This window comes from Triturus cristatus, chromosome 5_1 (assembly GCF_964204655.1).
Source record: "Triturus cristatus chromosome 5_1, aTriCri1.1, whole genome shotgun sequence".
NCBI classification, from domain to species: domain Eukaryota; kingdom Metazoa; phylum Chordata; class Amphibia; order Caudata; family Salamandridae; genus Triturus; species Triturus cristatus.
Window position 1 is genome coordinate 247,171,250 of NC_140587.1, and position 26,947 is coordinate 247,198,196.

The 26,947-nt window shown below is 43.0% G+C and overlaps 1 protein-coding gene across 4 annotated transcripts in view; it reads left to right on the forward strand.

Moving 5' to 3' along the window:
* The window catches only part of ZFAT (zinc finger and AT-hook domain containing), a 1,096,910-nt gene that overhangs the window by 184,553 nt on the left and 885,410 nt on the right, over positions 1–26,947 (forward strand). Inside the window, exon 1 of one of the 4 annotated variants that reach the window (XM_085604880.1) lies at positions 8,891–9,135. The exons of 2 other annotated variants lie outside the window; for them this stretch is intronic. In XM_085604880.1, coding sequence (XP_085461006.1) covers positions 9,114–9,135 — 22 coding nt within the window. In that variant the 5' untranslated portion in view covers positions 8,891–9,113. Of the gene's footprint in view, positions 1–8,890; positions 9,136–9,307; positions 9,467–26,947 lie in introns of those variants that run through there. One more of the 4 variants, XM_085604881.1, reaches the window with a different exon arrangement.

Genomic DNA, 26,947 nt, shown 5'->3' on the forward strand with positions numbered 1-26,947 from the left:
GGCAGAGCCTTTGTGATGTACAAGTGTGGTAGGTGACTGATCCTCCCCCTTTTCAAATCAGAGATGGCCCATCCTGCCAAAACCTTTGTCTGGGCGCAATACACAAAGACCAACTGCCAGCTATACCTAGTGATGTGACCAAGGATACAGGCTGCAGACACTTAATGGTTGGGCCAAGAAAACGTCAACTTTTTAGGAGTGGCATTTTCTGAATTGTGACTTAAAATCTGACTCTACCATTGAATAGGGCTTTAAATTACAATTATTTAGTCACCACACTCAACATTCCTAACTGCTCCAAATTGAAAGTTATCACTTATTAAATGTAATAAGTTAGGCCAATGTTGGACTATGGCAGTAACGAAAAATGAATTTAAGAGTTTTTCACTACCAGGACATGTAAAAATTAAAAGTACATGACCAATTGTTTAATACACTGCACCCTGCCCTATGGGCTCTTTAGGGCTTACCGTAGGTGTGATGTACATGTATTAACAAGCATTTGCAATGCAATAGGTCTCGCATTACTGAAGGTTTGAGCTAGTGGCGTTGCTTTATTACTTGCAACACCAGTAGCTTATAAGGTACAAGGTTTAGCCATGCAACAACTGATGTTGCACCAAGGATATTGTGCTGCAAAAAGCGAGACCTATTGGCTATGCCAGTGCTTGTTTAAAGGAAGTCGCAATGAAGAAATTCAAAACCTCTGCTTGCACAGACATTCCTGAACATTGTTAAAAATAACATTAATCGAAAACATACTTTTTTTCATTTATTCCCAAACTCCTGCTGCTGTTCCATTATACATGGTGTTCTACCGAGATGTGAAGTAGATTAAAAGACAAGTTCTCTTAAAAATTAAAAATAAATCCCTGAATGAGTATGGTCACTTTATATGGATAGGCTCACGTATGCAAAGCAAACCGCCCCGGAGGTCACATTTCACGAGAAAGACCTATTTATTACCATAATCGCTCTGCTTTGTCATCACAGAAATGGGAACTCCCACTTGAGGAGCATTGTAGCACCCTGGCAATAATGAAGCATTTATTTATAATTTTTAAGCAGCCCTCTGTCTCAAAAATATAAAGAACAAGAAGGCCTCCTGGCAGAAGCAAACTAAAAACTCTTGGCTGGATAACATGTTCACCAACAGATAGAAGTGAGAGAAACAAGTCTTCAAAGACATCAACGGGTTGGAAACTACTACCACGAAATGGTCACTACTGCTGCCATTTGCCTGAAAATATGACAATAGACTATTATGGAATTCCTTTTATTTATGAAATGCATAGGTTGAAATAACAACAACAAAATCATTGTTGGCGGCTCACTATGACAGTTCTGCACTTTTCATACAGACGAATTAGACATACGTCAAAGCTGCTGAGATTTGTCCAGGTGAGATGTGTTTTCCACACGTAGCAACTGCTCTAACAAATGGAATTTGCACTATATCCATTGTTGAATGGAGCGAGCAGCAGAAAGCAGAAGCTAACTGCTACAAAGGTTACCAACAAATAAAGTAATTTGAAACCTCCCTGCAGCTAAGCACTCGGAGTAGTAGATAATGACTTTCAATTTTGAAGCAAGCAGTGTTGGACAGCTTTTTCATTACAATGCCAGTTAGTGAACTTAACGTGTTGATTAGTGGTTGCGGGACAATAAACTGTGGTGTCAGTGGCGACACTTAGACACAAAAGTACGCTTACCTGGCAGAAGCGAGGCTCACAAAGCAAACAGACGGCGCAGCAATATCTGTGTTGTGACGCATCTATCAACTGAGTCTTGTTGATACAGGTCAATGTCACGAATATCAGTGAGAGCATCCGTACTGCAGCATTCTTTTACAGCAGCAAGCATCATACATGTGGGTAAAATATAAAGTCAGAACATTTACTCATGTGGCACACCTCTTATTCTCGTTATTTTCTGTTTTTTAAGGTTGTGAAAGTGGAATCTGAGCCGTACCATCCCAAAGCATTTCTGTTTTCACCGTATTACATTGAAAGTCAATCCATTTAGGAATAGTTATTCAAAGGATATGTGAATATACATTTTTTCCAGAAGAAGTAGTCAGTCAAACATCACACTGTTGAAATTTCTATAAGAAGAATCGGACAAAGAACATTTTTAGAGCTTCATATTACAACTAGCATCAGCTAGGATTGTTGATGCCATAACTAACATGACAACACTGCTGCAAAGTTTGCAATGAAATAATATACAGCCAAGGGGATGCTGCACCGGAATATGTCTAGAATATGAGCATGTGAACGCCTTGACTGTTACAGGCAAATTGTTATTCTCTTCAATTTTATACAACATGCCTGCAGTCGTGACGGTTTAATAATTGTGTCAATTGTATTACCTATACGACAGAGATCCCTGACCCGATTTATTTCACATTTGCCTATTTAGAAAGCAATAGAGACACACACCTCTCTAGGAAGAGCACAACGCCTGTATTATCCGAACCTGAACTTCTACAACAAAGAACTATGACCACAATGTTGAGGACTTTGGGCTAATTACCAATAGATATCTGACCACAATTTGACTGACAGTATCAAGCACAGACAGTGACTGTACTTTAAAAAAACAAGCATAATAAATACCTACCTAATACAACTTGAAGGTCCCGGCATACTCTGACCCATCGGACCCCTGACGGCCCGGGGGCCTGCTGAACGGAGCCTGGTGGCGACGGAGAAGAGGCCGGCCGACTTGCTTCCCTGGGAAATAGATCCAAAAACAAAACAATCCTGCGAGGGGTGCGCGTGCGCCACAGCGAGACATGTGCTTTCAATTATCGTGCCCGTGTCTGGGCACGATAATTGAAACCACATGGCCTTTGGTGCTCGTAACAGACACCAATAGGCCGTGCGAGAGCAATGCGCCCGCCTTTGGCCTATTGCGTGCAGTCTTTTATATGCGTGCAGTCTTTTATAAAAAGACGCACGCAAAGGCCAATCGCATCGCACAAAAGGAAAAGCACACGCATGAGCGTGTGCTTTTGCTAGGTCAGTGCTGAAACCCCGTTTTTCAGCTACTAAATGTCTCGGGGCTTGGAGCATAAACCTGCATCCAAATGTTTTGCCTTGAAGGAAGAGGTGAAATCTAGACCCTTAAAAATCGAGTAATTTTGACTCAGGTTGCCAAGCACGGTTCTGCTTCCACTTATTTCCTCTCTCATGGGATATATCTGTACAGGAGCAGGCAGTATCCCTGCCTCTTGAAAAGGAGCATGGCTACTGCTCATGTCACTAATTCCCATTCTTGCCCAGTTGGCATTATTTTACTTCACAGCATCTCTACCTTTTACATGTTGCCATGTGGGTTACTGGGCCTTCTCTAATTCTTCTTCACCACCTTTTTAGTTATGTGGGTGTTCCTACACAATACCTTGCTGTCCCTCTGGGTAGGTTGGTTCTGTGTAGCTACCGATATGTTTTAGTTCCAACTACAATTATAAATGGCGTGCTTATCTCTTACACCTCCTCCTCTTCTGTAACACTTCTAAGTGCTGCACTCCTAGAGAAGAGTAACTTTGGTCACTCTCAACAGCAAAATGCTTCTCATATAGGATAACAACAAATATAACAATCTGACAACCATGCACTCCCACATGGTGTAACATGCACCCTGACCAAAACTGCACTTTGGAGCCACACATAGGGTTATGAAGCATTATGTAAATGCTACAAAGCAAGTCTCCTCTGAAGTAATACTGTAAAGATGGCCACTCGATCAGAAGGGGCTGTAAATGGAGAACTCTCTTGAGAAAACAGCTGCTGTCACCTCAACGTTGTTCAGATGAGCCTTCTTGCAACACACATCAGGCTCTCTGTGGTGCCTATGCCGAGGTGGCCCCTCGATCAACAAGTCTTCCAGCCATAGCAATGTGAATTTTTACCACTCCTCAGAAACTAAACATTTGATTCAGTTTCAGGCAATTAATCTAAGCAGAGTTTCGCTTACACACATTTTTAGAAACAGTGACACATGGCTTCCATTGCTTTCTTTCATTCTTCTTCAGACCAAAAATAATGTTTTTAGTAGGCAAAAGAAAAACAGTTGTATTTCGTATGAGGTTGGCATCTGGCTGTTTTTTTTTTACTGGTATGACCGGTATTTTAATGTCCCAGCTGATACAATAATTAGGAAAATCACCTAAATCCAGTATCTTGTCCCCTTATCTGTACATACATTTAAACAGCATTTATAAGAAAGCACTTTAAAATGTGACCTCAGGCCGAAAATTAAAGTAAGCAAAGACAGAAAGGCCCTGTTCCAAATGAATACCGAAGTTTTTATATAAAGTTCTACTTAAGTATTATGTCAAAGCTCTTGAAGAATCTTAAATCGCAAAAAAGTGGCTCGTATATGTCTCTATGGAAGCTAGCAACTCTCCTTTCATGTAGGCAATACTGAATAATTGACCTACCCTAATTCTCTTATTGGGTAGGGTGACCAGATGATTTTCAGATGGAAAAACCGGGACGAACATAGAAATAGGACTAAATGTCCTATTCCGTCTCTCAGCATGATATATATTTATATATATATTCACTTAAAAAACCATAGGTTTCACACATGTTATAGATAGGTGGACATTTCACTCGTAAAAAACCAATGAAATTCCCCCGTTATAGTTAGTTGAGATAACTAAAACTTGCGCGCCCGCAATCCTCTGCTCATGACGTCACATATTACATCACTCATGACATGGTCAGTGGCATCACTCATGACATGTCAGCTCTCAAGGACGCCACCCGCCAACACCACCAACACCTCCGCGCCGCACGAAAAACAGCCTACCGGAACAGACTTGACAACAACGCCCACAACAGCAAGGAACTATTTGGCATCGTCAAAGAGCTCTCCAACCCGGAAGCAGAAAACAACTCCATCCCTCCCTCACAGGACCTCTGCGACTCCCTCGCAACCTTCTTCCACCACAAGATCACCGACATATACAACAGCTTCCCGACCGCCGACACAAGCCCCCCTCCGGAACCCGCCACCGACACCACCACCATCCTCACCTGGAACCCTACCACCACCGAGGAGACCACCCGCATAATGAACTCGATCCACTCCGGATCCCCATCGGACCCCTGCCCGCACCACATCTACAACAAGGCCGACGACATAATCGCACCGCACCTCCGAGACGTCATCAACGCCTCCCTCACCGCCGCCACCTTCCCGGAGAGCTGGAAACACGCAGAGCTCAACGCCCTCTTAAAGAAACCTACAGCAGACCCCACCGAACTCAAAAACTTCCGGCCCATCTCTCTCCTGCCGTTCCCCGCCAAAGTGATTGAGAAAATCGTCAACGCTCAACTCACCAACGCCCTGGAAACCAACGACTCCCTCGACCCCACACAGTTCGGTTTCAGGGCCAACCACAGCACCGAAACCGCCCTGATCACAGCAACGGACGACATCAGAGCCCTGACCGACAAGGGAGAGACCGTGGCCCTCATACTCCTGGACCTCTCTGCAGCCTTCAACACGGTCTGCCACCGCACCCTGATACGCCGCCTCAGCAACGCCGGCATCAGAAGCAAGGCCCTGGAATGGATCGTCTCCTTCCTCTCCTGAAGGACTCAGAGAGTCCGCCTTCCCCCCTTCAGATCCACAGCCACGGAGATCATCTGCGGCGTACCTCAAGGATCCTCCCTCAGCCCCAATCTCTTCAACGTCTACATGACCCCCCTGGCGAACATCGCACGCAAACACGGACTCGACCTTATATCATACGCCGACGACACCCAGCTCATCTTATCCCTCACTAACAACCCCACATCAGCTAGGACCAGACTACATGAAGGAATGAAGGAAGTGGCGAACTGGATGACAGACAGCCGTCTGAAACTGAACACAGACAAAACGGAGGTCCTCGGCCCCACTCCCACCGCATGGGATGACTCCTGGTGGCCCCCCGCCCTAGGCAGCACTCCCCAACCCACCGACCACGCGCGCAACCTCGGCTTCATCCTGGACTCTTCCCTCACCATGACCAGACAGGTGAACTCGGTGACCTCGGCATGTTTCAACACCCTCCGCATGCTCCGCAAGATCTTCCGCTGGATCCCCACCGACACCAGGAAGACCGTCACCCACGCCCTCGTCACCAGCCGCTTGGACTACGGGAACACCCTGTACGCCGGCATCACCACCAAGCTGCAGAGGAAACTCCAACGGATCCAGAACGCTGCCGCAAGACTCATCCTGGACATCCCTCGCCACCACCACATCTCCGGACACCTGAAAAAACTCCATTGGCTACCCGTCAACAAGCGGATCACCTTCCGACTACTCACCCACGCACACAAAGCCCTTCACAACCTCGGACCCAAACTCATCATCAACCGCGTCTCCTTCTACACTCCCCCGCGCACTCTGCGCTCCACCGGACAGGCCCTGGCAGCCGTACCCCGCATCCGCAAAGCCACCGCCGGAGGAAGATCCTTCTCTTTTCTAGCAGCGAAGACCTGGAACTCTCTGCCCAGCCACCTTCGCGCCATACCTGACCACCTCTCCTTCAGAAGGCAGCTCAAGACCTGGCTCTTCGAGCACTGACCCCCCCCCCCCTCCCAGCGCCTTGAGACCCTTGATGGGTGAGTAGCGCGCTTTATAAATGCGATTGATTGATTGATTGATTGATTGATGACATCACTGATAACATCATCCTTGTGATAGAGTGGCGGTCGCGCGATTTATAGTTATCTCAACTAACTATAACGGGGGAACTTCATTGGTTTTTTACGAGTGAAATGTCCACCTAACTATAACATGTGTGAAACCTATGGTTTTTTAACTGAATTTGCAAGGTTTTTTAAATGCTAGTAGATAGTTATAGTTAGGACCGTGTTTCCATAGGAAATCTGAAAATTCTATTTTGAATAACTTTGGTGCCGGTGGACGAATCGTCGCGAAATTTTCAAAACCAATGGGGCGCTCCGCTCAGCTCCTACCCTGAAAGTCTCGGGGTGATTCGTCAATCGGGGGCTGAGAAAAAAGGGTGGTCCCAAAACGCGTTTTCCCCATGCATTTTCCCATTGGACCTTTAGTCGAAGGTACAGCCCGAACGGCTGAACAGAATTTCTTGAAATTTGGCAAAGAGGTAGTCCTCAGGTCAGGCATGTGCCTTTTGCATATATGGAGTCAATCTGTTCAGTATTTCCTGAGCAAATTGCAGTTAAAAGTACATAAATATCTATAGGCGCGCACCTTAACATGCGCGAGCTTAATTCTGATTGGTGGTTACATGTCAGTCAACGTTCGAATCGGTCGAAATCAGGAAGTGTTGTCTGCCATTTTGTTTGTTTTGGGTGCGACAGTGAAAAAGAGAGGTGGCGAACGTGAAAAGGGGGCAGGGTAGAGAGTTCCTGACCCCTTAGCCTTTGTCAGGGGGTCCCTGAAGGACCCCGAAGGGTGAAAAAAACATTTCTTTTTTTTTTTTAAATCGCGGGGTGCGCGCACGGTGAAAAACCTTAAAAAAAAAAAATAATAATACATACATAACTTAGCATTTAAAAAACCGTACAAATTCACTTAAAAAACCATAGGTTTCACCTACGTTATAGTTAGGAATTAGCATTTAAAAAACCTTGCAAATTCACTTAAAAAACCATAGGTTTCACACATGTTATAGTTAGGTGGACATTTCACTCATAAAAAACCAATGAAGTTCCCCCGTTATAGTTAGTTGAGATAACTATAACTCGCGCGACCGCCACTCTATCACAAGGATGATGTCATCAGTGATGTCATGAGTGATGCCACTGACCATGTCATGAGTGATGTAATATGTGACGTCATGAGCAGAGGATTGCGGGCCCGCGAGTTATAGTTATCTCAACTAACTATAACGGGGGAATTTCATTGGTTTTTTACGAGTGAAATGTCCACCTAACTATAACATGTGTGAAACCTATGGTTTTTTTTAAGTGAATTTGCAAGGGTTTTTAAATGCTAATTCCTAACTATAACGTGTGTGAAACCTATGGTTTTTTAAGTGAATATAGATATATACAGATATATATATATATATTTGTTTTCCTTAACATTCGCTCCCCTGCCTGTGAAGAGGTCCGGGTGCTAGGCCAGGCTCTGCAGCCCTGATTCACACCTCCTTAACTCCTGCTGTGCTGCTTGAATGAGACGAGGCAGCACAGCAAGAGGGTCTAAGCAAATGAATTTCCGTCCCCGGTATATAAGAGGGCGGTTGAAATGTGAACCTACACAACAGTGGGATTATTGTACAGGTTCACCCGACCTTCCCTTAAAAACTGGATATTATTTTGTTTTACGACAGTGTTGGGACGCCAAGACAGTCCTTCAAGAACCGAGGCTGTCCGTGCAAATCCGGGACGTCTGGTCACCCTATATTGGGTATTCCTACAAATAGCACCAGAGAGCGGATATATCACGGGGTGTTTCTTTGCAAGTTCAGATTACTGGGACACCATTTTTTGTTGTTTTGTTTCATAGAACGAGCTTAGCCTAGCATGAACTTGGCCCAAGGGCATTATAGAAACAACAGATTACATTACACAAGGTAAGATTCCTTTTTTAGGCACGGGGAGATGATTTGTCCCAGAATCACAAGATGGTTAGTCGACCGGTACTTAACCTGTTCCCAGCACTAAAGTAGACACCTCTCACCGTTAGGCTTCAGCTCAGACATTTTTGCCAAATGCTGATCAACTCTAGAACCTTCTCAAAATTGTCTATTTACGTACGGAGGGTCTAAACAGCCACTACAAGATGGCCGCCACTTTCACCTTTTATAATGGAGGACAAGGCACTGCCTGCACCAGTGCCCGCCCGGTTTATAAGCGATCGCCCCGATAAAAATAAAAGAAGGCCTATAGCGTACATCGCGCGCTTCTTATGAGGTCATTCACACGCGCCTTCCTTGTTTGTTCTCCTGCTGTTAAAAAATAATAAAAAAAGAAGCCACCCACGATCTCCAGTGATGCAGATTCGACAAAGTAGTCTCCCAAGCTCGTCTGTTAAATTATAACAGACCTTAATATCTGTGAAATAGATTGCACAAATTACGTCGGTCAACAATAATTGGCACTCGCGGTCAGAGCATGGAGGTGCCGTCCGCATCAGGTAGGCTTTTTTTCTCCGTTAGTACTTTCGCAGATGGGAGGTGCGCGCCTGCGAGGAAGTAAATGTAGCGCCAAGAGCCCTCTGGCGCGGCAGATACATCAGTGGCGATAGCCAATCAGCACCGCGCGCAAAGAACGAGATTGGTACCGAGGGCGGCAGATTCGCCGTATCTTAAGAAGGCTGGGCAGTGGGCACTGCAGTGATAGCGAAAGGACAGCCGTGCACCCATTCGTCATAGCTTATTTTCTCGTGGCTTACCCTAGACATGGTAGCGTTGTGCTTTTGGTACTCCTTTGAAGGACATGTTAGAAGTTGCCTGCCTCCGCTCGCTGTAAGAATCGTTTGCCGGGAAGCGTTTATTGTACACGTGTTTGGGGTTGTTGCAGAATTACATCCTTACACCGAACAGTTTGAGGCCCCAAGCAAAATATACAAAATGTATGTTTTAAGTGGATGTGTGGGAGGAAAAAGCAAGTTTAAAACACATTTGTAGTGTAAATTGTAGTCAATAGCATTCTAAAGATGGATCAATTCGCGAGAGGCGATAGAAGCAGTGGAGTTTTTGAAAAGTCTTTGGTTACCTGCTGAAGTTATCAAGTCTCGTGAAATAGGAGAACGTGAAAAAAATTGCACACCGGATGAGGAAGGCTAGAACCTGAACTCTAAAACGCAAGTCCTAAGGATTTTAAAAAAGAAACCCAGGCATATTATCAAGCACGGCATTAAAATTACTGCCCCTTTAGCGGAAGAAAACTGCAGCTAAAGCTGCGATAATGGGCTTGGTAATATGCCTTTGAGAATTCCCATAGAAGCCCATGTTGACACCAGAACATGGGCTTCTATGGGAATTCTCAAATGTTGACACCAGAACATGGGCTTCTATGGGAATTCTCAAAGGCATATATCAAGCCCATTATCGCCGTTTTCTGCCGCTAAAGCGGCGTTAATTTTAACGCTGTTTCTTGATAATATGCCCCTAAAGTACTTAAGTAGGATGACAGCAAGACCTAGCTGAGTGCGCACAAGGGGTAATTAAGTTCAGGTTCTCCGAGTGGAGAAGTGGGGTTAAGTAAGATGTAGTTAGTAGAAGAATACATGAAATCTGTTATTACTGAGAGTAGAAAGAAGATTATTCAGTCACATGAAGAGGTTAATCAAATTTCTCATTTCAGTTAGTATGTGAAATTGGATAAAGATGGGGGTGTTACGGTTATGTACTGGATGAGTTTTTCAAGTTGTGGATACATTATGATCTGTGTAGGGTATGTTATTTCTTAAAATGCGGTGTGCAGGAAGGTCATAGTTTTCATGCACCAGCTGATGGGAACATTTGAGTGGGGTATCTGGTTGGGGTTTAAGGCTTTATAGACGAAACATGCAAATGTATATACTAGTTGGCCAGCTTGAAGTGGCATATTAGCTGTGGAGAACTGCAGTGCAGGCCTCGGAAAATCACAAAACTGTTAGTAGAACTGCAGGTCAAGTGACTTAAAAAATCTACTCGACCTATTTGTAATGTGTAGTAATGAAGTCCAAACAGGCAAGATGTAGTTTAAGATGTTTTATTCTAGTAAGTTCCAAGTGGAAGAGTTGTAGTGTAGCAGCCCCACCAGGAGCAGTCTGCCTGCTGCTCAGCCCATTATCAACTGTCAACTTCACCTCACAGGCAACCAACATTCTATACGCAACATCACTCTAACATTCCATACAGCACATTCACACTGAGCAGGAAGTCATATAATGGCTGGATATTAACAAGAACAGGAAACAACATATCCCCCTTTCTTATATAACAGAAGCTAGTACTTTAAATGAGATGTAACAAAAAGAACCCAAGTAAGGAATAAATAAGAGGAACACTAATGCAACAGAATAAAAGTAAAAGAAATTAACAAAAAGGAAAGAGCAAAGAGATGGGTGGAAGCAAATGAAGAGGAAGCAATGGGTAAAAATACACAAATATAAATGACTGATCCTCTCCAACAAAGTATTACAAAAGAGAAGAAAACGGCAATAAGGTGTAAGAAACAACAGGTTAGCATAAAGGCATAGATGCACCAATGACTACCCCCAAACACACCCACTGGCAAGACAGGCATGCAGGCCAGACAGGCATGCAAGGAAGAAAGACATAGCACAACACAAACTGAACACAAGCTATACACTCAGACACACTAAGTAAAGGTGGAAAAATCTCCTCCTAAACATAGAACAAAAATAATCACACTACAAAGAGGGAAAAACAGTGGATAGAAGAAGACGGGAAATGGAAATGTAGTCCAGGTTCCAAGGATGACACAAAGATAGGACATCGCAAGGAGAACTGAGCAAGCGTGAAAACAGAGAAGATGAGAAGAAAATACAAGAAGTATTACTCATCCTCCCCCATTTTCAAATTGACAATATAAAATAATGTAAGCATAAGGTTGCGTTTAACTAACAGCAGGGTCAAGGAGTAGACTCAGAATAAACTGTACCCCAGCCGGGGAATTGATAATGTAGGTTAGTGGTGTGAATACTGTTAATGGGAGTAACACCCACGGGGACAACCCTCGAGAGGAGAACCACTAGCAGATATGGGACTGAAACCCACTAAGACACACCCTGTGTAAGGGTAACCAATTACGACTAGTACGCGAAGATGGGACTAAAATCCATGACCTACCCCCAACATAAGGGCGATGGCTAATTTAAATGGGTCTTAAACCCATGACCTACCCTGTGACAAGAGGAAGGGAAGAAAAAGTTATTGGGACTGACACCCATAACCTGCCCCCAGATATAAGAGTGGGTAGTTAATGTACATGGGAATAACACCCATAACCTACCCTCAGACATAAAGGTGGGTAGCTAATGTAAATGGGACTAAGACCCATAAAAAAATACTCTATGTGAGGGTTAAAAGCGTAAAACCGTACCATAAAGAGAAATGTGCAGTAAGGAAGTGGGGCTAGCAACCATTCCCATCCCTATTGAAAGGGGTGTGAAAATGAAAAATAAAGAGTAAAGACCCACAAAGATGTAGGTGCTCCTTCACACAAGGATACTTAAGATTTCTTAAGTAAATGGTGACCCAACGAAATAAGTAATCCCATGAGAAAGGGATAAAACATGCACTGTATAAGTGTAACCAATAGTATGGTAACATGACGAGCAAAGTCAACTGTTGTAATCCTTGCCAAAACAAAGAAGCCTTACTGTAAATTCAGCCAAGTACACAATAAGCTAATACACTGAAGCAATGTCACAAATGGTGGCAGTCAAAGTTTACGATGTTTTTCATGACCTGAATGTGGCATGTCTTAAATGATGGCAGCCAAACTTTACAATGTGCTTGAAACCGCAATCCTGTGTTGCCCCCCGGAGTTCATGAGCATACAAACTTTTCTCTTGCCGAATTAGGTGTGCGTGTATCATGTTTTTTTTCCCTTTCCTGTGGATACCTCCTCTTGTACTTTGTGTTGCCAGTATCTGTAGGCTCTGTGGTTTGCTCCATCTTCAGGTCCTCTTTTGTTCACCAGGTCCCTGAAATTCAGTTGTAGCACATAGGTAGTCACCAACTCGTCACCAAAATAATGTAGCAATGAAGTCCAAACAGGAAAGATGTAATTTAAGATGTTTTATTGAAGTAAGTTCCAAGTAGAAGAGTTGTAGTGTAGCACCCCCACCACAAGCAGTCTGCCTGCTGCTCAGCCCATTCTTAACTGTCCACTTCACCTCACAGGCACCCAACATTCCAATACGCATCAACACTCCAACATTCCATGCAGCACACAGCACATTCACACTGGCTGAGAAGGTGGTGATATAATGCATAACTACAGCATGAAGTGGTATCACACTGTCATTTGTAATCAGCAGATTTTGCATTGAAATGAACACAAACTTTCCCACTGACTTGCATTTTTACTGATACAACTATATAGTATACAAACAGTAATGTTTGGAAATAGAGTTTCTGCAAATATGTGTCATTTGCACATCACCAAGTAAAGTGTTCTGGTTGTTTTGCTCTGAGTTAACTCTTTGTTTGCATCACACTTAATTACAAAAATAATTTATTTTGTAATTCCTGATATATTTTGAAATATTTGTAATATTAATTTACAGGCTATTTATTTAAATGTTGTGCTAGATAAAAATAACTGATATCTTCAGACCGCTCACTTGACAAAAACCTCTAACTCTAGTAAGAGAGAAGAAAAAATACCTCATTTTCCAAGCAGCAATTAGTTAAAAGACAAGCTGACATTTTACTTTATTTCTTGAACAGACAGCAAATGTGTCAAGATTAAAACAAGATTAATGGCATCTTCGTTGCTCATTCACTTTCTAAATGAACAGAACATCTGTTTCTTTCCAGCCTAAGTTTACTGGCCAGATGGGACTAGTAGGTGCTAAAAATATCTCGACCTGATAAAAGTGAACTCACAATTGCAAGTGGGCGAGTACATTTTTCTAGGCCTACAGTGCTAACTAAAATCCCCAATTCAGGTTAAAAAAACAACAAAACCACAGAAGGGACACCGTAGAGCAGATTTCCCACAATTAGTTTGATTCATACAAATTTGCATAATTTTATATATGCAAATGTACAGTTTACATTATAGTAACATACAAATGCTTCATATCTGAAAAACATATTAGAAAGGAGTGGACAAATACAACTCGGTATCAGTGAAGTTCATATTTTCAGAAAATTGTGAGATAGTGCAAGGTCCATTGTAGAAGTGCTATGTAGTGCTAATCGTTTTACACATGTGTATAAAATACAGTGGTGAGACAACTCTTTCAGAGAATTGGTGCCAAGGTGAATGGTTACATATGCTGGCACTCTGTGTTAGTTTCATAACACCACCTCTTTTGGTAGCATAGTTTCTACACTAATGGTCTTATGATCTGAAGGGTTATCAGGACATATATCAATATAGATGAGCGCCATCAGAGCTCCAAAAAAAAAGAAAAAGTAGTAAATATTGGAACTCTAAGGACTACTATATAAAAAACAGCCCTACAAATTACTTGAGTAGATGGGTCCCAAATGAAGAGAGTACATTTGCAAAAGATAATGGTAATCACATGTTTGCAAGTGCATAAAAGTCATATTGCAGCAAATGTGTGCGTGCAATACAAGTTCTCAGAAGAGGCCCATCAAAAAACCAGGAAGGAACTAACATAAAAAACTGAAAAGTAGAGAGTGAACTTCTAATGGTATTGAGAAATTCTGATGGTATTGGAGAGTCCAGCTTACTGCAGCCAATCCAGCTGTGGAGACTGAAATAAACTCTGAGGGTGCAGTGGTTTATAGCTCTGTGACCGTGATTCTCTTGCGAGTATGGCAAACATACTGGGAGGTTTGTAGGCTGTTTTGTTCTATGACAGGTTAGATCTTTGTGCTCCAGACGTGGGCAGAGATACATGTACTTTAAGTTATGCCTGGAAATCCATATTGGCCCAGATATTAGTGGGTGGAGAAGAAAGGATCCTCCTATTTCTAACTTGTGTGAGCCATGACTTTCTCTCCTGGTTACATATGTAGATTGACTCAGATTTAATTGTTTACATTTTCCCAGCACTTTGTATAAGAAACCAGTTACAGTTCTGGCATAACACAAGGCTTTAGAAGATTATATGTATATTTAGTTGTAAAATATTTGTGAGATTTCTAAATATGTTATACTTTTGAAAACATTAACAATTGATATACATGCAAAGCATTTGCTTCATCTCCACCTTGTACCACTTGTCTGTGAGCAGGAAGCCTGACACCTAGTGATGGAAGTGTATGGGCACACTCGATACAGAATTAAGGGTTTGCGGGCAGGCCTCAGGTGGTGGTTTGGGGATTGTACTGCGTTGTTACTCTCAGCTGTGAGCTCTCAGCCCTCGCTAGACTTGGTTGTTTAAAACTGTTTGTAACTTTGTGTTCCTATGACTGATATTTAGAAGCTTTTCATGAGGCCACCGCTATCTTAGTATCATGCTGGGCAAAGCACACATACACCCCATACTATAAGGAAGAATAGGGTCCAGCATCATGGGCAACATCCATTCAAAGTGTAGGTGTGTGCAATCATCACGCCACACCCAAACAGTGCCTGGTACTGCTAATTGGCCACTGCTGAGCTGGTATGTAAGTGGAGATTGAGGAGGTCCAAGCATTGCTGCTGCGGGGGTCTGCCTGATCCGTGTTAACACCCAGCTTTATTTGCTCAACTGTGCCTGTTCTGCCTGGTGCCAGACATTGCATGACAATCTTGGGCTTTGCAGTGATGCAGAAACATTTCTGAAATTGCAGTAGTTTAAAATGAAGAAGTGTGGTATTTGGCAGGACTACACAGAAACCCCTAAGCAAGCCCCCTCTCAGTAAGACTGCAACAGCAAGCACTTCTTTGTGATGGCTACACCAGGTTGCTCAAATACCTTAATATTGAAATAACCAGTGCATGCAATTATCAACAATTTTCCAATATTGATACTTTAAGCAACATAGTAAGTGATTCTCTATGTCTCCCCTTCCAAGTAAACCATCTAAAGGTTAACCTCTCCATATTCTTAACGCATGGCTTAATGACCAAGTGGAAACAGAAAATCTAAGGTCTAAACAATATGAACAAAGATGGTGCATATGTAACACAAATTAATATTTGGCAGCTTCAAATATCCAGCTGGAGGCCTAGAAACAAGCTATATTTAAGGACAAAACAATGAGCCTTAAAGGTCCAGTTACGAATACACACAGTGTCCTTAAAAACTATTCTCTGTGTTCAATACGTTCATTAGCCCCACATGAATGTCAAAACTATGCAGCCATCTGAAGAGGCTTGTGAGAGGTTGGCAGTCTTTGTCCATACTAAGATTCAGTCGGACTCTTCATAAATGCAGCAGCGCAAGCCTCATAAGATCCTCCAATTGCTATGGCTTCTCCTGCAAATGCTTTTGCAAAACGGTCATCCTTTATTATGCTAAGAAAAGAGTGGAACATTTTATTCACTATCATACGTCTGGCTCACCATCGGATTCCTTGTCTGGCCTCCATCTGGCAGAACCCTGTGCATGTCATCTATAGCTTTGTACTGCAATGTGTTTAAGTTCCAGAAGATATAGCCAACTACCGTCCTGTTATTCTCCTTCCAGCATGGTGCAAGATTTTGGTGAAAGATTTGTCAAAGCACTCGTCTGCTTTTATAGAACACTACAATATCATGTGGACCATCCAGGTCACTTTCTTACGAAAAACGCAAAAATGCCTTTTTTATAGAACCCTCACCCATCATGTTTTCCCCTTGGTAGCCTGCTTCATCACTGGGTTCCTTCCCGTTCCCCTGTGGAACGTGGTTTGCTGTGACCAGTGAGCTACCAGGAACACTGAATAATAGACTATATGGAAGAAACTAGAAGTAGAGGGGGGGTTTCTGTGAAAAATACTTTGCCGAAGTAACTGTTACTTTAATACATTTTCCAGTCGGTATGGTTAAAACCTGGTAAAGAAAAAGTGGGAAGTTCAGAGGGTAACTGTGACCCTATCTTCCTCATTTAGATCTGTTCTACATGTTTCTGCCACCCTTCCCTGTGACTTTATTCAGGACCGGAAATCTGACTCCCTTTGTCCACTCCTTACACACTTATCCAAATTTGTCTGGTACATTCCAGTCACACACCATGTACACCAAAAAATGTTTCACCTTCTTGGTGTCTGATCCACCGTATCTGAAATGATTATGTCTTCAAGGTACCCTCCCAGCCCATTGACCTATAATACCGTCATTTGTGCCTGTGTCTTGGTACAATAGCTTGTTTTTGGAGCTTTTGAATGATTAGCCCGGGTTTTTGCAGTGGCTGCGCGTTGATGTGTGCCACGAAGTTTGCTGGGTACCAGACAGCGAGACAACATACCCAGCAAGATGGCAGATCTATGTGTAACCAATTCCTGAAGTGTGATCTTGTTTTTAACGCTTACTGCGTTTGTCATCCTTTCATTAGTTTAAATTTCTAATAGAAGATTTTATCATAGAACTCTGTGCCTCTCCCCTTATCCTAAGGTAAATCACTTGAAATTGATATGATAAGATCAAGTCGATAGAAACCTGATCCGCTGTGGTCATGAAACAGTCAACAAAAGAGTATACAACAGTACAGCAATTAAGGTAGTAAAAAGTATGTGATAATACAGCATTAAGGTGAACGGTGTTGGTGCCAAGTTAGATCTTTATCGGAGATTTTTTATTCCAAAGCCTTCATGTGAAGTGGGAGTGTAGGGCAGTGAGGTGTAGATGAGTGTGATGAAGTGCAAAGTGCGTCAGGATAGGGTTATTAAAATAGAGTAAGTAGTACTCTGAGCAAGTTTTAATAAGTGAGTCTACTTGTCTAAATACAAACAATTATGGCTAACGCGTGAGACGTTGTTCTGGAGTACTTTGCCCTTCAGCCCACTCATCTACACCTCACAGCCCTACACCCCCTCTTCGCATGACTGCTTTGGAATATAAGATCTCCGATAAAGTGCCCCTTTACGGGCGCCCGTCGGGCAGTGCGTCGCTGGTCGGACTAGATCAATTCCAATGATGACGCATGACACCCAATCCGGTGTGTGATGGCCCTAGTTCCTAAAAGAGCGGACTCCTGTCCCCTCCTTTGGATATCAGACCGCCCAGTCACTTATTCTCTCTATCAGACTCTTTCTCAAGGAACTGCATACCTATTTGATAAAATTGCAATAGCTACTGCCTTCATGTGGGCAAGGTCTAATGATTCAGTTTTTTATGGAAGAAACAGAATCACCATAGCCAGATTAATCTTTGAGAACAGACAATGTCACCTTTTCAGAGCAACCTGTGTATCACCTTTTCAGAGCTGCTAAGTTAACCTTTCAGGACAGACTGTGTCACATTTTCAGAGCGGTCAAGTATCTCTATGTTCTGTGCTACACCTTCAGCCACTTCTATTTAGGCAACAATAAGGTTGATTGTGGGACTTTCTTAAACTTAGAAAATTAAAAGTGTCATAAGTCTCAGCATAGAAAGTTCACAGCTGATATGTGCACCCGTGTTGTCATGTGTGACACCTTCAGCCAACGAACTTCACCACTGACTTTTTACCCACCAGAACGTTGAATGCTGGGATTTTTAGACAAAACCGAAACAGTAAAAAGAAAACTACAAGTCCCACAATGCACTGTACTTTTTCCTAAGAAGGACACTGATGACTACAGAGATGAATTCCTAGCAGGGATGATCGGCTTCCTCACGCTTGTGCACATTTGCTGAATGATGTAAGTCTCAATAGTATGTAATATACGTGCTGTGCCCGTTTTGTGCCATGACACATTTTTTCTTTTTTTGTTTGTTGCTGATGTCATTCAGCTTCAGGAAAAATCTTTTTGCTTTTCGCTGATGGCTGTGCAGTCTTGCCAAAAAGAATTGGCAAAGCCAATAGGTCCAAAAGCCCAGACCTATTGGCTTTGTCAATGCTTGTCTGTAATAGGCATTTTGGTTTTTGTACCAGAAGAGGCACCGAAACAGCCATTTTGCTTGCCATGGAAGAGAGTTGTTACATTGGGGAGGAGGGCAACATAGTGGGAATGGTCCTTCCGGACATCTCAACTGCCTTTACCCAATCGTTTGAAGGAGGTAGGAATAAAGAGCACCATGCTCAATTTGTTTCTCTCATTTCTGAAATGATGGGTACAATCTGTTAAGCTGATATGTAATCATTCCTGGTTTTCTATAGGGTTCATCATTGTGAACTTCAACCTATATGTTCGGCTTTTATCAATTCTTATTCAGTATTTTGGTTGTACTGTTCATAATCAGCGAACAGTTTATTATAAACGTAGACCCTGGGATCCCTGCATCTATGTCACATTTCCAAAACTGTCTGCAGGCAGCCCAGAAACAGGTGACATTAATTTTCTCTAACTAAGTACCAATAAAATTGAAACTTTAATTACTATAGGAAATAAAGAAGGTTGGGGGCAGATGACTTTGACCTGGTAATAATGGCACAGTAACTAATGCAAGATCCTTGAGTTTCTGTTTGTACCACTAGCTTTCTATGCATTCCCAAATAAAGGCGTTTGCAGCGTTTCTGTTCATGAATTATGCTGAAAGTGCTACCCCTTCTCTCCCTGGAGATTTATGTGCAACTGGTGTCACCTTATGTGTGATGGCCTAATTAAATTACTGCAATCTCTTACATTTGAGAATGCCAGTTTCTACTATGTGAAAGCTTCAAATAAAATTATTTATAAAGCACCTGATTACTTCTGACAAAGGGCCCCAGTGCTGCAATCTCACTCTCAAGAAACATAAACAGTGCAGCATACTATTAGGAGACCAGAATCAAACCAGCCTGAAGAGCCATGTTTTCAGCTTTTTACAGAATGACAGTTCGGTTTTTTCATGTCTGACTTGAAGAGTAAGAGAGTTCCACAGCTTGAATGCAAGAAAACTAAAAGAGCAACCCCCAATGTGAGCTCTCTTTATAATGGGGATATGAGTCTGCAGACTCCTGGCAGATCTTAAATCCTTTGCGGGAGAGTAAAGCTTGAAAAAGGGGTGCAAATAGCAAGGGCTCTTATTCATAAAGTCCCTGCAGCAGTAGCACAGGGCCTTAAAGGAGATCATTTTCATTCAAAGGTAACCAGTACAGTTTTGCAAGTGCAGATCCCATAGAAGCCCACCTAGGAAGATTTAGCAGAAAACGTACTGCTGTGTTCTGCACACGTTGGAGTCCCACCAGTCGAGACTGTGAGACTCCCAAATACAGTACATTGCAGTAGTCCAGCCTGAATGTAACCAAGTTCTGGACTTCTGTTTTCCTGGCAGATTCGGGAAGGAGACTAAGTATCTTTTTGAGGGTCTTTGGAATCCCAAAACACTTTCCCGCTAAGGCTGTGATTTAGCTATCAAGAGTGAACTTGGCATTGAACCAAATAACAAGGTTCTTCACCATAGCTTTTGGAACCAATAGTGGTCCGAGCGAGTCCGGCCACTAGGCCGAGGATCAAATACAATGCTGCTTGTCCACGACTAGGACCATCGTCTTCCCGGCATTCAATTTAAGGCAATTGAGCTTCATCTCCCGGGCAAACTCCAATTAGTAGGTCCTTGACAGCGCAGCCACATTGCCTCCATTCCGTGACAGGGTGAATATCAATTGTGTATCATCGGCGTGCGATATGATGTTAAACCCGTAACGCTCAATGATATCAGCCGGGGGCGCATAAACAGATTAAATAAAGTAGGGCTCAATGAAGAGCCTTGAGGCACTAGAAAGACCTGAGAATTCAACGGCTTCTGTGCTACCTGAACAGTGTGGTTCTGCACAAAAGAAGCAAGCCACTGCAAAGCTTTATAAGTATAACCAACACCCCAATCCCATAGCCACCCAAGTGGAATGCTGTGGGAACTGTAACGAAGGCATCACTGAGGTACAACATCAACAACGCTGCGGTCTCACCCTTGTCAACGATAGCACAAACTAACTCAGAAGCAAGCGATAGAGTGAACTCTGTGCTATGAAAGGGGCGGAAGCCTGACTGAGTCCTTTGGGGAAACTCCTTTGCTTCAATGAAAGCAGAGAACTGATGGTTCACATATTTCTCTGCCACCTTAGAAAAATGCGGAAGCTTTGAAATATGCCTTTAATTAAGTGGCACCACAATATCATGTTTCCAACGTTGTGAAACTCAACCCTGGTCAAAAGAACTGTTAATTTGGTCACCAACCACATTTAATACTGCTAATATTCCACATTCCAGAATGGCCGGAGATGCAGGGTCAGAGGTAGAGCCTGACGTAACCTAAGCCAACAGGGAATACAGTTCCTCAGATTCAATAGGCTTAAATAGTGGCCCCCCTGAATTATCATCCATGGGTTCAGATGACAAACTACAGCAGGAGCCATCTCTGGAGACTTCAGGTAAGGAAGAGTAGATCAATGCCACTTTAAGAAGAACTGGGTTAAGGTATTACAATATTCCGCCCAGGGTGGTGTAGATGTCGAAACTCGGTCCAGTGAGGATAGAGATTTTACAATCGTGAAAAATTCTCGAGAGGAGTTCTGCATCACCTCAATTTTCCTAGTGTAAAAATTGCGACGGGAAATCCTGATCTGCCTATGGTATGCCTTTAAGGCCAGCCGATAGTTGGCCTTATCGATAGAGTCAGAGTTCCTGTACCACACATGCTCTAAGTGCTTAAATTTTTTCTTCAGCACAAGTAGTTCATCATTGAACCATTCCGCTGAAGGCTTAGTTCTTCTAATAGTGTAATCTGCCAGAGTTCCTGTACCACACATGCTCTAAGTGCTTATATTGTTTCTTCGTAAAAAGGGGGACAAGGGCACCCAAAGGAATTAGACAGGGACCTTGGGAAGTTAAGTGTTACAGGAAACAGTGGTCCCTGAAAGCGAAGAAATAATTAAACATACAATGAATATAGTCAAAATTGGAACTATATTGTAGCCAATGTCCAGCCGGGCATGGCAACTTTAATAAGTAGAAATCATTAGCAGTGATCCAAAGAATGTAAGTAGAGTCTTAGTGGGACACAAGCCTGTATCCTGAGACTTACATATCATGAGGACAACAAATTGTAAAACACATTCAGGCAATTACAGTGATGTTTCTGTTTGTGAGATATTGAGTAGTGAAACATCTAGTACAAATATTGCCACCTTCACAATGCGTTATGTACAAAAATCTCTAAATGTGTAAGGTGGACACCAAAGTCTGAATAGTGAAACATCTAGTACAAATATTGCCACCTTCACAATGCGTTATGTACAAGAATCTCTAAATGTGTAAGGTGGACACCAAAGTCGACGACGTTTCGATCCTTATCAGAGGGATTTAGGATCATCATCAGGACTATTCAGTTAAATTGCCCATATTTAAATGCCTCGTGTTGCCATTGAGGCAACTGAGCCGGCTGGACATTGGCTACAATATAGTTCCAATTTTGACTATATTCATTGTATGTTTAATTATTTCTTCGCTTTCAGGGACCACTGTTTCCTGTAACACATATATTGTTTCTTCAGCACAAGTAGTTCATCATTGAACCATTCTGCTGAAGGCTTAGTTCTTCTAATAGTGTAATCTGCCAAAGGTGCAATTTGGTCAAGCGCACCAGTGATCCAATCTTCCACTTGAGAGTCAGCTGTATCTATACAGCTATCTAGAATAGGGCAATTCTCATCCAAGACCTGTGTAAAATAAGCAGCAATCACTCTTGCCCATTTCCCTATCCTGATTGACTGACCAGAAATCGATACAGGCCTCAGTTTGGTGATGGGGACCTGAAAAGGTATCACAAATTGATTGGACCATGGAAGTTTGAGAGAGGGGCTCAACAGATAAGTTCAACAAATTGGAGAAAATAGGTTGGGTCACACGTTGGACCCCATGTTTAGGGAACAAGACCAGTTGGAATAGCTGCAAAGCTTCTAAATCTGCAGTCAGAGCAGCTAACGTCGGACAGGTAATGGTATTAAAATGGAGATTAAGGTCTCCAATGATGGTCTAGTTTGAATACCATAAAGTAGTGGTGGTAACATATATCTGTTAAGGAAACCATGAAGCTAGATGCCGGACCCGGAGGACTGTATATTAAAATCCCAGCTAAGGTAAAATTACTGGAAAGAGGAAAAAAAGACTACCTCACATCCTGAAATAGCTACCTCTGAAAACAAGCATATAAGATTCTTATTAAAAATCATAGCAATCCCATCCCGCCTTTGTGATTGCCTATCTAATCTAGCAATCGCATAACCTTGAGGGATGGCTTTGAGTACATCTGGCACAGAAAAATTCAGTTAGAATTGATCATACAAATCCCTAGGCAACAAATTATTTACTAAGCATTGTATAAGGTAATTGTTAATTCATTACTAGGAAGGCCATGCATACACATAGAAACAAAACTAAAATAGTCTATTGTTCTATCAATATATCTTTAAAATCAATGATATACAGTGTCTGTATGATTACAAGACAAGTTAAAAACTATAATTCATGACCCATCTGCCTCTCATCTAGATGAACATACCATAATCAAGGTATGAATAATACAAATTCAAAAATACAAAATTAGTGTGATACTATTTGATGGTTTAGATACAACTTCTACAATAATATAGGTATTTTTCTGATAGTATCACATCTAATGATTGACATGGATAATTGTTTCTTTAATACAATGAATCATGGGCTATCTGTATACAATCTGAGAGACAATAAAGTGGCTTCGAACATGGATGAATCTTCGTAGGATCGAGTCTACTCGCGTGTCGACTCTTTGAAGAGCAGAGCTCGTGATAGTGCCAGCGTTGTGAGTGGTGCCCCTGGAAGCGATTCCCAGATATATTACTCCTGCAAGTCGCGGCTAGTTGGGGGAGCCTACGAGTTGCGTCTGTTCAGCGCGCATGCACATTGTAAGAGTGCAAAACGCACTATCGCTCTAGTGGTTTGTTGATTATTGATTAACTTCCAAGAAGTATCTGAACTGGATTTGTGCATTTTAACATGGTTTTATATATATTTATATTTTTGTACTTTTATGATCTGTAGCCTTTAAAACATATTGAATAAAGTGATATCTAAGTCTAAGTCGAATATTCTCAGCATGCACGGCAGGTGTACTGTGAATGATTCCGCTTTTTACTCCGCTGTATTTTAACCATTATTTTGCATCGGCTGGTGGATTGTGATCCTATTGATATTGTTACCATATTAATATTGGAAGATGGAAAATATTTCGAAAAAAGGAGGCTTGTTTCCTTTCCTTCCTCCTCATTTAATCCTCTGCGAGGTCCAGATCCCGTTCTTCGCCCCCTAAGTGATCTAGGAAGAGGGATATGGAGATAATTCAAAGGCTTATTTTGGAAACTTTGGTATCTTTGAAAGGGCAGAAGGGTGAAGTAAAGGACTCTGGAGAATGGCACTTATTCTGATGTTTCCATCTCCAGGGACTCGGATTACTCATCTTTTGCAGTGCCTGATTTGAAAGACAAGTACATTTCTAGGGAAGTTCTTCTTGAAATTTTGAATCATACTAGAGAAAATATGGTATTTATAGTGAGAACCCCCTAGTTCCTTCAAAGATACTGTGGTAAGGCAATGCAAGAAACAGCCATGTGTAAAGATGGCAATTCATGATAATGTGATAAATGTAATTTTGAATGAGTGGAAAGATCCAGGCAAAATTAATTTGCAGAGATTTATATAAAAGCTTTGCCCTTTTAAGGAAAAGGAAGAGATTCTTACAGATTCTAATCATGTAGACTCAGTGGTGGCAAGTTTGGTGCGGAGATCCTCAAAGGCTGAGGAAAATATATTAAAGGGTCCCACTGAAAAGAAAGTTGAATGGGGCCCTCTAGAAAGTGTTTTCAGGAGCTTATTTGGCTTTAAGAGCTGGTGTATATAGTGCCTATACCTTCTGATCATTATTGACTGACTTTGTCAATTTGTAAAGCAATTCAGGAGAACCAGGATATGTCTTCTTCGTTAGAAGAAGTTGAGAGGTAGATTGAACTTTTGTCGGATATTTAATTCAGCACTGTCAGGGCTTCTACTCTGGCCTTTGGAGCTTCCGTTGCAGCTTTTCATAACTTATTTTTTAAGGAATAGAACACAGATGCGCCACAGAAAGCTACAGTGTTGCAGATTGCTTGGATCTTCATTGGAGGAGAAACTGCACCAAATTTCAAAGAAAGGTAAAATTTTCACTCTTTTAGGAAACCACACTCTAAAGCAGCTGGTTCTTCGTATGCTTGATCTTTCTTCAAGGGTAAGTATTCCTTTAGTTAACCATCAAGAAGGCAGAATTATGACAGAAAACACTCAAAACCATTCCAGAGGTATCGAAAGAAACAGGATCAGAGTGGGAGTATCCAGGATCAGTGATCCTGACTACCCTGGGGCCCAGGATATGGTTAGGCAGGATTGACCATTCAGGGGATGGATCTACTATTTTCTAGATGCATGGTCAATGACAATAAGAGATGCTCAATTTCTCAACAGTGAGGCACGGGTATCAAATTGAATTCTTCTCCAAGCCCAAAGAAACCGGGGAGAATCAAATCCCTGTCTCTCAGTCTCCAGAGAATAAGCTTGCCTTGTTGGAAGGTGTACAGGCACTGCAGGAAAAGAAGCCGATTGTTCCAGTACTACCATCTCAGAGAGAGGAAGGGATGTATTCAATTGTCTTTGTGGTCCCAAAGTTACCTAGGGGTTCCGCTTAGTGATCGATCTGAAACTCTTGAGCAAGTTCAGAAGGAAAATTCTGTTTAATATGGAGACATAACAGAGAATCATTACCCTTGGTTTAAAGAGATCATTATATGGTCACAATAGACTTGACGGATGCTTATCTCCTTCGCTAAGGCGGAGGGAGGTGCATCGCCCCACTGCTTTTTAGCAGTGAAATAAAGGGAAAATAAAATTATAATAACTGGTGTTATTATATATATATTTTTTGTCCTACTTCTGGCAGCGTTGCGGGGCTGCTCTGCTCGCAGGGCATGGGGGGAGTGGTAGCACCCTCGTAAGTGCGCAATGACTGCTTGGCTGGCCCTCTCGGGCCAGCCAAACAGTCATATGCGCTTCGCATGTTAACCATGCAGGCTGCATTACAGTTTGCGTGGAGAACATGGCCAGGTACCCAGTCAGCGTCTGAGCACCGAACCGCGGTGCTCAAATCAATCAATCAGGTGTTTGTTAAGCGCGACTACTCACCCGTAAGGGTCTCAAGGCGCTGTGGGGGGGGAGTGGGGTTTGCAGGTTTCAGTCCATCAAGGAGGGGGTCTGTCAAAGAGCCAGGTTTTGTGGTTTCTTGCGAAGATGGGAAGCGCTGCTGTCTGTCTGAGGTGGAGCGGAAGGGCATTCCAGGGTCTGGCCGTGAGGAAGAAGGAGCGGCCTCCAGATCTGGTCTTTCTGGTGCGAGGGAACATGGCGTAGGAGAGCTGGGCTGATCGTAGGGTCCTTTGGGGTGTGTGGAATTTGAGTCGGCTGTTCAGGTATGCTGGTCCGGTATCGTGGAGGGCCTTGTGTGCGTGGGTGAGAATCTTGAAGGTGATTCTAGCCTCGATGGGGAGCCAGTGGAGTGTGCGCAGTTGCTGGGAGATGTGGCAGTGTCTTGGCAGGTTGAGGACCAGTCTTGTGGCGGCGTTCTGGATGTTTTGTAGCTTGCGGTGAGGTTTTTGTTTATTCCGGCGTAGAGTGCGTTGCCGTAGTCGAGTCTGCTGGTGACGAGGGCGTGAGTGACAGTCTTTCTGTGCTCGAGGGGAATCCTTTTGAAGGTCTTACGTAGGAGGCGGAGGGTGTGGAAGCAGGAGGATGCGACGGAGTTGATCTGGCGGTCCATTTTGAGCTCTGAGTCCAGAATGATTCCAAGGTTGCGTGCGTGGTCCGTGGGGGTGGGTGGGCTTCCGAGGAAAGGGGGCCACCAGGTGTTGTTCCAGACGTCGGGGTTGGGCCCATGATAAGTAATTCTGTTTTGTCGGTGTTGAGTTGTAGACGGCTGCTTTTCATCCACTTGGCGACTGCTTCCATGCCTTCTTGAAAGTTGTGTCTGTCGGTGTTGGGTTCGTTGGATAAGGAGAGGATGGATTGGGTGTTGTCTGCGTATTACACAATGTTGAGTCCGTAGGTTCTGACGATGGGGGCGAGCGGAGCCATGTAGACGTTGAAGAGCATGGGCCTGAGGGAGGACCCCTGGGGGACTCCGCAGATGGTTGGTGTACGGTCCGAGAGGAAAGGGGGGAGTCTGACCCGCTGCGTTCTGCTGGAGAGGAAGGAGTGTATCCAGTC